Source organism: Pygocentrus nattereri, chromosome 20 (assembly GCF_015220715.1).
Source record: "Pygocentrus nattereri isolate fPygNat1 chromosome 20, fPygNat1.pri, whole genome shotgun sequence".
In the NCBI taxonomy this organism is placed as follows: Eukaryota; Metazoa; Chordata; class Actinopteri; order Characiformes; family Serrasalmidae; genus Pygocentrus; species Pygocentrus nattereri.
In genome coordinates this window covers 30,560,315-30,571,153 of record NC_051230.1, presented here as the reverse complement: position 1 = coordinate 30,571,153, position 10,839 = coordinate 30,560,315, and the positions used below count along the sequence as shown (strand labels likewise).

The 10,839-nt window shown below is 41.2% G+C and overlaps 1 protein-coding gene across 1 annotated transcript in view; it reads left to right on the top strand.

Moving 5' to 3' along the window:
- loxl2b (lysyl oxidase-like 2b) overlaps window positions 1-8,773 on the top strand; it is a 69,746-nt gene extending 60,973 nt beyond the window's left edge. Inside the window, exons 10-14 of the mRNA XM_017709264.2 lie at window positions 1,026-1,266; window positions 3,354-3,469; window positions 3,610-3,746; window positions 4,770-4,881; window positions 5,817-8,773. Of these exons, the coding sequence (XP_017564753.1) occupies window positions 1,026-1,266; window positions 3,354-3,469; window positions 3,610-3,746; window positions 4,770-4,881; window positions 5,817-5,887 (677 nt within the window). The 3' untranslated portion in view covers window positions 5,888-8,773. The remainder of the gene's footprint in view (window positions 1-1,025; window positions 1,267-3,353; window positions 3,470-3,609; window positions 3,747-4,769; window positions 4,882-5,816) is intronic.
- The last annotated feature ends 2,066 nt before the right edge of the window (window positions 8,774-10,839 follow it).

Below are 10,839 nucleotides of genomic sequence, written 5' to 3'. Positions count from 1 at the left end.
GAGCGAACATCACGCGAGGACCAGTCGGCGTGAGATGAGTGTCCAGTTGGCGCGCTTGTGTTTTTAACGGCTTTAAACTGATGTCGAGAGGAAGACGTCGTGTTCTGAGACACATGAACTGGACGTCCATCCCACTGCCGTCTTTTAAAGCTCAGAGCATGAACTCCGTTTCCTCTGCAGACCAGGTTCTGCTCCGCCATGTTGAACAGTATAAACCTTTCGCGATGACGCGCCGCGCATGCGCAGAACATACTTACACGTTCCGATTGGAGTGTAATTAGATTCAGGCATTTATTCTTCTATTTAACTGAGGATTACTCACCTCATTCCATTCCATACTCTATTAAACGTGGGTAATACCGCGAAGACTGCTCAACAGCCGATAGCCACGTTTACATGCATCCTAATAATCTGTTAATAATCCGACTCAATCAAATATCTCAATCGGAATCAGTTTTTTTGTGTCTACTGAATATTTGAAACATATTTATACTGAATAAAATGTGTAAAAAAATTATTTTGTTGTAATGGCATGTTTTTGAAATTAATAAAATGTTATTCAGTTTTTGTCATATCGCCAAAAATATCGTTATCGCAAAAAATACCCTGAAATATTGTGATATTATTTTTGAGCCATATCGCCCACCCCTACTACCAACATGTTACCACTATAATTACCAATTTATCATTTAGTAACAACTGAAAATTTAACATGTAATTGTTATGTTAGTACAATTTGTTACTGTAATGTTATTTAAAATCTTTGAAACTCTTAGATGTAATAAGAGAGCTGGAAAATGACAGCTTGTTCAGCACTGTTGGTAAATCAGTCAACTGGAAGTTGAAAAGAAACCCACTCTGAGAAGTTACCTTTAATTTGTGTACAAAATTTAAACTGGAATTAAACCTGGACCTTATTTTCACTTAGAAAATCAACAAAACATCGAATTTAACCGGGGTGCACAAACATTTGCACGCAACTGTATGTTTCAGTGGTGATGAATGTGATTGCTTTCCTCCCTCAGCCGCCCCAGACCTGGTGCTGAACCCTCAGGTGGTGGAACAGACCACGTATATAGAGGATCGGCCCATGTTCATGCTGCAGTGTGCCTACGAGGAGAACTGCCTGGCGTCCACCTCCAGCTCCACCCCGGCCAACTCTTACCGCCGCCTGCTGCGCTTCTCCTCGCAGATCCACAACAATGGCCAGTCTGACTTCAGGCCCAAAGCCTCCAGAGACTCCTGGGTCTGGCACGACTGCCACAGGTCAGCAGGCTGAGAAACATATTGGTCTTTGGTCAAATTGTTCATTGTTACCTGCTATGCACCTTCCAATAACATAGTGAACCCTTATTGTGATGTAGTTAGGGGCTGGCCTGCATTATTTTCTGCCAAAATTCTTGGATGGGCTTGATCCAAACCGAACTGATTCAGATGCTCACAGCACACAGTAAAGGTCTGATGTTGCTGTAACGATTAAGGAATATGCTGATATAGAAAACGTTTACAAATTTGCCTGGATCAATAACCAACAACAACTAAGTCAAGAAATTTGACTCAGATTGGTACAAGCAAGAAGGAGCTTCAAAAGATCCTCAAACGTATCTTTACAAAGATTGTTTGGGATGTGGTATTCTCTGTGGTTCATTATGGATGTCAAAGCTGGACAATAAAAAATACTGATGCCTTGAATTTGGGGAGAGTTCTGTGGAACAAAAAGTGGATTCTTGGCCAAACCAAGGCTCATCTCTCATTCGAAGCCCAAATAACCAAACTGAAGCTCCTCTTTCGGACAGAGGGGAGGACCCAGTTCACTGCAAAAGACTGTCTTTGGAACAGTTGAAGGTAAAATAGGAGGAGGATGACAGGCAACAAGATAGATAGATTCAGTCAGAGGGATTGTGAACAAGCCATTTAGGCGCCTAAGACTCAAACAGGAGACAGGATATTCTGGAGAAATACTGTCCAATGAGCCAAAAGATTAAGACCACCTGCCAATATACTGTAAAACAGCTCCAACCCTGCCAAAACGTGAACTCTACAAGACCTCAGAAGATGCCTTGTAGTATCTAGCACCAGTATATTAGCAGCAGATCCTGTAAGTTCTGTAAGTTACAAGTTCTGTAAGTCCTGTAAGTTGTAGCCACTGCAGATCGGACTTATTGTTAAACTTGTGCTTGATTGGATTGAGATCTGGGTGATTTGCAGGCCAGGGTCACACCTTAAACTCTTTGTCATGTTTGTCAAACAGTATGTTTAGTGTGACAGGATGCATTGTCCTGCTGAGCTGATAGAGGCCACTGCCATTGGGGAATATCTTCGCCTTAATGGGACGTACCTGTTTTGAATCCACAACGTTTCTGTGGGTGGCAGGTGTCAAACTGGTGTCCAAATTAATTCCCAGCAAAACGTTGCCCAGACAATCTCACTCCCTCCACTGGTTTTCAGCAGCACATACAGTTCTGTTGGTTCAAACTAGACGGGATAGTCTTCGTTGCCCTTATGCATCAATAATCCTTGGTTGGCCAACATCCAGTGACTGGTTCATGCTTTGTCCCTCCTCGGAGCATTGTCGGTGGGTACACACCACCGCTGACCGGGAGCATCCCACAAGCATTGTTTTCAAATATGCTCTAACCCAGGCATTGGGTCATAAAGGTGTGGCCCTTGTTGATATCGCACAGGTCATCAAGCCTTATCCTAGACCTTGACACAAGATATTACAGGGCGTTACAAAGTTATTCACTTCATCTGTGTGTTACGACGTGACAGAAACCCAGACGCTAGCGGATGAGAGGTTAGATGGTTTATTTGTCTACTTAGCAGCCAAGGCAACAAAAAGGGGCAAAACACAAAGGAGTAGTGCAAGTTCAGTCCAAATGTCCAATAATCAGTAGTCAAAAACACGAATCCAAAAGGTCAAAATCACGGTTAAACAAGAGAGAACAGGGAGAATCCGCTCAGCAAGTTTCAGAGAAAACAATACCTCCGCTGACTGATTGTCAAACCCAGGCTTTTGTACTCTGTGCTCTAATGAGAGACGGGTGACATCAGTTAAAGGTCTGGGGACTGTGAGCACTGATAGGTGCGCGAGCCTGAGTCCGGAGTCACAGGCTTTCCCGGGGTATTCTGGGAGTTGGAGTTCAACTGATGAGTCCAGTGCGTGACGCTGTGAGTGGTCATAATGTTATGGCCATGTAAGTGCGACAAAACATTTGATAAGGAATTCAAAAGGAATCTGGAATTTATATATTGACAAAATTCTTTGGACAGTAACTTTAGATTTTTAAGGCCTTCATAACACTTCTCATACCGATTCCCCAGCCAATTTATTTTTGCCTTTTTGCCTTTAGACATTACCACAGCATGGAAATCTTCACTCATTATGACCTGCTCAGCTTAAACGGCTCAAAAGTAGCAGAAGGACACAAAGCCAGCTTCTGTCTGGAGGACTCTGAGTGTGATGAAGGTTAGTGTGTGAGTGTTTGCAAGGGATTTTAAGGGATTCTCTTTAGACTGCAGTATCTGTGCCAATATATTATTAAATAAATCCCTAAACAATCCTTTAAGCCCACATTGCTGATGTATATTGTGTTTTCGTTTATTCAGGGATTGAAAAGAAATACGAGTGTGCCAACTTCGGCGAGCAGGGCATAACGGTGGGCTGCTGGGACACGTACAGACACGACATCGACTGTCAGTGGGTGGACATCACTGACGTAAAGCCTGGAGATTATACATTCCAGGTGATCTTTCTTCTTGCTCTGTTTTTCTGGCTTTAGGCTATCTGCAAATGAGGTGTCATAAATATAAGCTGTATTTTGGTATCTGAATTACACCTTGTCCTAACAGCAAGCGAAGCGAGCGACAGCAACACAATCGGAACCCTTCCATTGTAATCAATAAAGTTAGCTGTCTACACCAGCCACAAGTCTGGGAATGATGTGTGTGGGAATGTGAAGGGCAACAGAAAAAGATGAGAAACAAATCCATGAGATGGAGAAAAGAAGGGAGTGTCCTGACCTTTCTTCTAAATTTTAGAATAAAAAATGAACCTTAGCCTTGCAAAGAATGGTATATTTAGCTGCAGTAGCAACTCTGGTTAACAATGCTGTGTCATAAATGTTAGAAAGGGAAGTTTTGTTAATCAAACAACTGTTCACATGTGATTTTGGGTATTTATCAGTACTGTTTTACCGCCCAGGCCCAATCCTAATGCCTCTTGTCCCAGTTTTGTCCTAGTTGCAGGAATTTTAAGCCTACCAAACCTCTTAGAGCAGTGGGCACTAAAAGCCCTCCTGAAATTCCTGCAGAGATTAATTCCAACCTGTATCTATACTGTTGCATCTTGCTATACCAGCCAATAATGCCCTTCTGTAGACCTTAATTAGCTGGAGCAGCTGGGGCAGGTTGTGTGTGTAATTGAATCCCACAGGAAGGTAGATCTACTGGAGCAGGGTTGGTGACCTCTGCCTCAGAGTAGGGTTCTCAACCAATAGGCTGCTGACCACAAGTGAGCTGTGAAGAAATTGCTTCAAGGTGCCAATCATGATGGGGTCCATAGTGGGCCAGCAATAATAAGCAATATTAATATAAGTCATGTAATATATTAAGGCTTATCCTGATTCATACTATAATGTGACGGCGCAAAGCAGATACAAACTCAATTACTTTATTTCAATTATCTGATAAATATAGACCTCAGACTCCAATGTGAACATGTTTATATGGTTTGCCATCTGAAGAAATGTAACCCATCTCTTTTACAGATTGTCATTAACCCCAACTACGAGGTAGCCGAGTCAGATTATACCAACAACGTTGTGAAATGCAAGAGTCGATATGATGGTCATCGTATATGGATGTACAACTGCCATATAGGTAAGACCCATTGCTTCAGTTAGTGTAGTTAGGTTTGATAACTTTATTTACTTTATAAACTTTATAACTTTAATAGCTACAGTCATGACAGAATGTGCACAAACATACTGGTGTCACATCACCAAAGGACTTAGACAAGGCTGCCCACTATCACTATTACTCTTTAACCTGCATGCTTAAAGTATAATATGAGAGGAAGATTATTGGGCATTCAAAATTGGTGGAAGAAACAACAATAACCTCAGATGTGCATATATGACACAACACACACATTGGGAAATCAGGAAGATTTCAAGACCCTTTAGAACATTAAAGAACCAAGTGAAAAGAGGGAACTTCAGCTCAATATGAAGAAAACAAAAGTTTCTTTGGAAAGGTGGCAAACTTTACCATTGATGGTGAAGACTTAGAAGTGGTGGACAGTATTTGCTTTGAACAGTTATTAATGACAAAGGATCCAGCAGTCTAGAAAAACAATGCAGATTGGCACTCAGCAGTGCAAGAATGAAGGAGCTTGAAAAGCATTATCCAAAAGGTTGGTGGGAGTCAACTTGGCTGCACTTGCCTTAATGGAACTTTTTGGCCACCCATTTTCTGCAGTAAATCTCCCACGTCATGTACAATTCTCCATCAAAGCATATGCCTGAGGGACAAAATCATTTATTTTTTTCATGCATGTGACCCATAAACTGCGCTAAGAGGCTCATGTGCCAGGTTTCTACTAGACACGTGGGCAGAATGCATCCTATTTGCATCTAAAACTGGCAGAAAAGGTTTAGCATGATTAGAAAATTCTAAAATCGGTGCTGTTGAATCACTTTTACATAGATGCATCGAAGCATTTTTATACTTCTACTGCATATGCAACCAAAACATTCTGGAATAAACAGATAACTTCTTCTATACTGGTGCCCTTCTGTTTATTCTCTCCACAGGAGGATCGATCGGTGGCGAAACAGAGGAAACATTCCCTGGCCTGCTGAATAACCAGGTGACCCACAGGTAAGAGACGGGGGCTTTCATGAGGCAGCAGAGATGCCATCAATCCCAACCACTATGACTCCACAGAGCACTCAGCATCAACACACCAGCATCAAAACCTGCAGTACCACAAATGCAATCGGCTCAGGATGCCTCAAAAACCCACCTCAACAAGAATGGCTGAAGAACCCCCCCAAAACTGACCCAATGCAATTGGATAACGATGCTCCAGAAGCAACCTCAACATGACTGTCCAGAATTAACAAACTTTTGTTGGCTCCACAGCAACCTCCATCAGTTAGTGAATTATATTTGTCTAGTTCTTACTGAAGAACTTGCGGTACATCTTGGCTTCTATTGCCAACATTTGAGAGACAGGTTTGCTTGATGATGAACCCCTAAACTCGATCAACTAAGACCTTTACCAGCTCATCTGCCGCCACTGTTGGAGATGCAACTGCAGGTTTTTTAAGGGAATTCTGATGCACTTTTTTGTAGCCTAAAGGGACTCAGTGTTCATTCTGCGAGTGCAGAGAATTGAGAGGATTTCTGAAAATTCATCTATTGGGAGCACTATCTGGAATCTATATTAAGAAAGAATTTGCTGAGCATATATTGCGAAGTACTACAGTAACAAGACTCATGCCTTGCCAGTAAATATTATTTCAATGTCTTATGGTTCCATTTCAACACAGTATTGGGGCTGGTTGCACCAACATGGCAAACAACACAATCCAATGGCCAGTGGTTCTAATTGTAAACGGTTGTAACTTTCTTTGCCTAAATGTTAGACGCTTGCACTAATGGGCAATTGAAATTAATTTTCACTGAAACTGGGCATGAAATATACATCATATACATTTCTATAGTAACCAGTTTAAACCTAAGCTCATTATTCGGAATGGCTCGCATGGTCAGAGTGCTTAGAGTGAGCAGGCTTTTACATGAGAGGGTAATTAGCAGTTGAAGCAGTTGGGTATCTATAATGAAACAGAGCTAATTGAGAAAGAATTTGACTGGGTTTCCATCCACTATTTTATGCATATTTTGGCATATTGAATGAAAAAAAACCTGCATAAGTTTGTCCGCTAGCTTGATGTGGGTATATTTTTGTCAATAAAAATGAAATGGTATAAATTACAATGGAACTGCTTTTGCTAAATAAATAACGTAATGCTCTGTATTTCTCAGAAGAATTTATACAGACATAACATTGACATTTTTTGGTTCCATAGCTGGTAGCAACCAGTAATAGGTACACAAATAGCAACAAGCCAGAATGTGTCCCAACTGTTTTACATAGACTTGCACCAGCAAGAGCGATCCTGTTGAATCTTATTAGCCGCAACTGCAACAGGCATACAGTCCTTTCTGAAAATCAGTCAGCACCTGATTTTTTCAAGACCTGTTGGTGAAACCAGCCCCTGTTGCAGTAGAGAAATAAGGACTTGGAATCTGGAACTGACCGCAGCTTATCTAACCTGCGTATCTCTATGAAATGAAGTATATGAGCAAAGAGAAATACATGTACCTTTGAGAATAGACACATATAGATGGGTGACATATTAAAGGAAGATAGGAATAAATGAGTGGAGAAAGCGCAAATGTTTCCAGACACGTGTAGTGCATGACCCAGGTCAACTCGAGGAGCTTCATACATGAAGGCTGCTCAACTGGCTGTTGTTTTCATAGTGACTAAAGTGACCTCTGCATTTAGATCTACAGACAATACATCAGCTGGAAATTGCACATCCAGTGATCCAGCGAATGTGGTGCTTGTGCATTAGTGCAATACGTAAGAGCAGCTGTTATCTAGCAAGATCGCCAGTGCAGGACGTGATCAGACTCAGCCAGAACAGTCTGTCCACAAACACTTAGAGAGGGACATTATAGTGGACTGGAGATATGTGGAAAACAGTGATTGGGTTAGATGAGCCATCCATGTTCTCCACAAGTGGGAGAGTGCATGTGCAGCATACACCAATGAACACTCCAGGCCTGAATGCTTGACCCCTACCTTGAGGTTGTCTGATAGCTTTGTTATGCTGTTGACTGGGTCCACTTGTCCCCTTAGAGGGAAGGCCATTGCAAGTCATTACCAATTTATCTTCTGTATACTTTGATGAACCGTTTCTATTGTGGTCTCTTCCAGTATTACAATGTGCCAGTCCACTGGGCCTGAATGGTTTGATGAGAATGAACATGATGTAACTCATATGCTATGACCTTCACAGTCACCAGATCTTCACCCAGTTGAACACCTTTGGGAGGCGTTAGCCCGCATTCTCCGCCACCATCATCATGACCATCAAACCACAAACGTACTTGTTGCTTTTTCCTTTAATTCGTCACCTGTCTGTCCATTTGACATACAATCTGTCTTCCTACAATCATTCTCTTTGAACTGGACCCTGAGTGCTTTCAAGAGAACAAACTGGACGCTGCCATCAAAACATTCCTCTAGCTGAAAATATCCAGTCCTATAATCTATCTGGTTTTTGTTTCCTTTCATTTCTTTGTTACTTTATTTCTTTTTGGTGTTAATCTGCCTATGACAACTGTATTAACAGCTAATATACACTTTCTGCTTACTGCATTTAAGGTCATACCATGGATTTGAATTTGCGAAAACGATCATAGCTTCAATTAGTAACTTATTTTAAGTCAGGGACTTGAACAACAACTGTGTCTACTTCTTTTTTCCTTCTTATTTTGGATCAGAATGTCTTTTTACGATGTTGATTCTGTTCCAATGGTGCTATCAAAGATATATCCTCTGTTTTTAGAGGGTACATATCATGATGTGACTGATTTACATTATGCTTACTTGAATGGAGCGTAAAATTCCATACTGTGTGTTTTTTTGAATATTGTTAAGCAGTAAATAAACGTAAGCATTCAGCAACAAGAAGTTTGTTTGGTTGTAGCTTTCTCTCCATTTATGACTTTGTGAAAGTGTGACTGGTGTTGGTAGTTTTCTTTGTACTCTTTATTTGAAGGCTACCTACATAGTCTCACGAGGTCAGGCGTGATTTCATACAGTGAAAACCCATCTGATTAAACTTTCCTGTTAAATTTTGGGTGATGGACTGTGGTGCAGGCAATGGTACTCCCCCTCTAAACGCATTCCTCTGGAGTACAGTCAATAACAAAAGCCAAGCTAGCTTTTGAAACTCTTATCCTTAGCTCAGGTTCATTCGCTTCAGTGAAACCACTTTGTTTGAAGGCATTAACTCAAGAGGACAGAGATTTGGCTTGCTTGCCAACAGGACATGGTAAAAGTTTACCAAACCTGGCCAGCTGTGGAGAACTTGATGTTTAAAACACAAAAATTGGTGGTCTGTCCATTAATGTCTAGAATAATTCAGCAAACAAAGATTCAAACAACAAAGACCAGCGACAACAAAGGGCAAACACAGGGCTTAAATGCAACACTGGGAAGATGAGGAACAGGTGAAAACAATCAGGGGCGGAGTTACAAAACAAGGGGCAGGACTATGGATACCAAAACAAAGAAGCACGTGGACTATACCAAAACACAAACACGTACAGGACTGGGAGGGGCCAATCATGACAGTCAAAAACACTCATGGTTTCCCCAGATGTGTATTCTCGGTACAAGATTGCCTACATAGTGACTTCATGAGACATAAATAAGCATTGAATAACGTAGTTTTAAAAGCAATACAATTTCAATGCCCTTGTAACGCACTGGCTGCTTATAACTGCGATATTAAGTCAGAGCTCAGATGAATTAAGCAACACTTTGTGTATTATACATCCAAATCTTTTGCACAATTGAGGTGTCCATTTGTATGCACTTATTTTGACGTATCGAGCTAATAGCTGTAAAGTGACATAAAGCCAATAAAGACTAATAAATTGACTGCCCATTATTACTTTATAAAGCAGTAACTACAGTGAATTAAGCTTCTTTTCAAAGCACTTGTAATGCTCTTATTATTATGCATTATTGAGACTGAGGCCAAGAATTGTTCAGCCACTGTTTAACAATGTAATAACAATCAGCCACTTAAATATCAACTGCCTTTCGAGGTTAAGGCTTCATAGGCACATCGTAAGGGTATTAAAATTTCCCCCAAAACTGAAACGTATGTAAATAATATTTTATTGACATGAGGGACCCAAACTAAAGTGATGGACATTTGTTCCATGCAGAACACTGTTACAGCGTGTCATTCACAATACATATCTGCTCAAACTAAAGTGATATGGGACAATATGTATGAAAAGGATCACTTTAATTAGGTGGTCTAACACTTTAAGGGCTTTTATGCCAATACAGTGTCAATGACTTCATACATAATCTACAAACACTAACTGCTCAAACACTAAATACTCAAGTACTGCTTTTTAAGTGTTATCCAAAGCTTATGCATGTGTCATTAAGTCCCTATGTAGGTAACCTTCACATAAAGTGTTACCACACTTTCTGTACATTATCTTCAGCCTAGTGTGGCTTCCCACCACATGAGGGCGCTGTGGTTCCAAAATGAAGACTCCACCACTTTTTGGGTGTCCTGAGAAACAAGGCAAGGTAAAAGAGAGAAAATGGTCGGAGCTGTAAGACTTTCAGCTGTTGCAATCTGAGAGGATTGTACTCATGCACTGTCCCTTGTTTCTTCAAGCCCCTACCAAGATTCAGGGCCTTTAGGAAATTCTTGGTGCTTGTGTTTCCGAACCCTGGCGGCAGTCCAGCACGTTTCTCCATTGGCTTCTACCTCAGACCAGCAGGTTTACATTCCATACAGGTCAATGTATACGTTGGGCAGGAACAGCATACATGAAGATGGATGTCCACATGCACTCTGCTCCTTTAGGCCTACGTTTGCTTATTCAAGCGGACTGCACTCTCCAGGTGATTTATGGCCATCAACCTGCTCTCCCTCTCACAAAGCCTCGGTGCGATTTCAACTTTGTTTTACAAAAATAAATGCCCGAGGCTTGCTCTCTCTT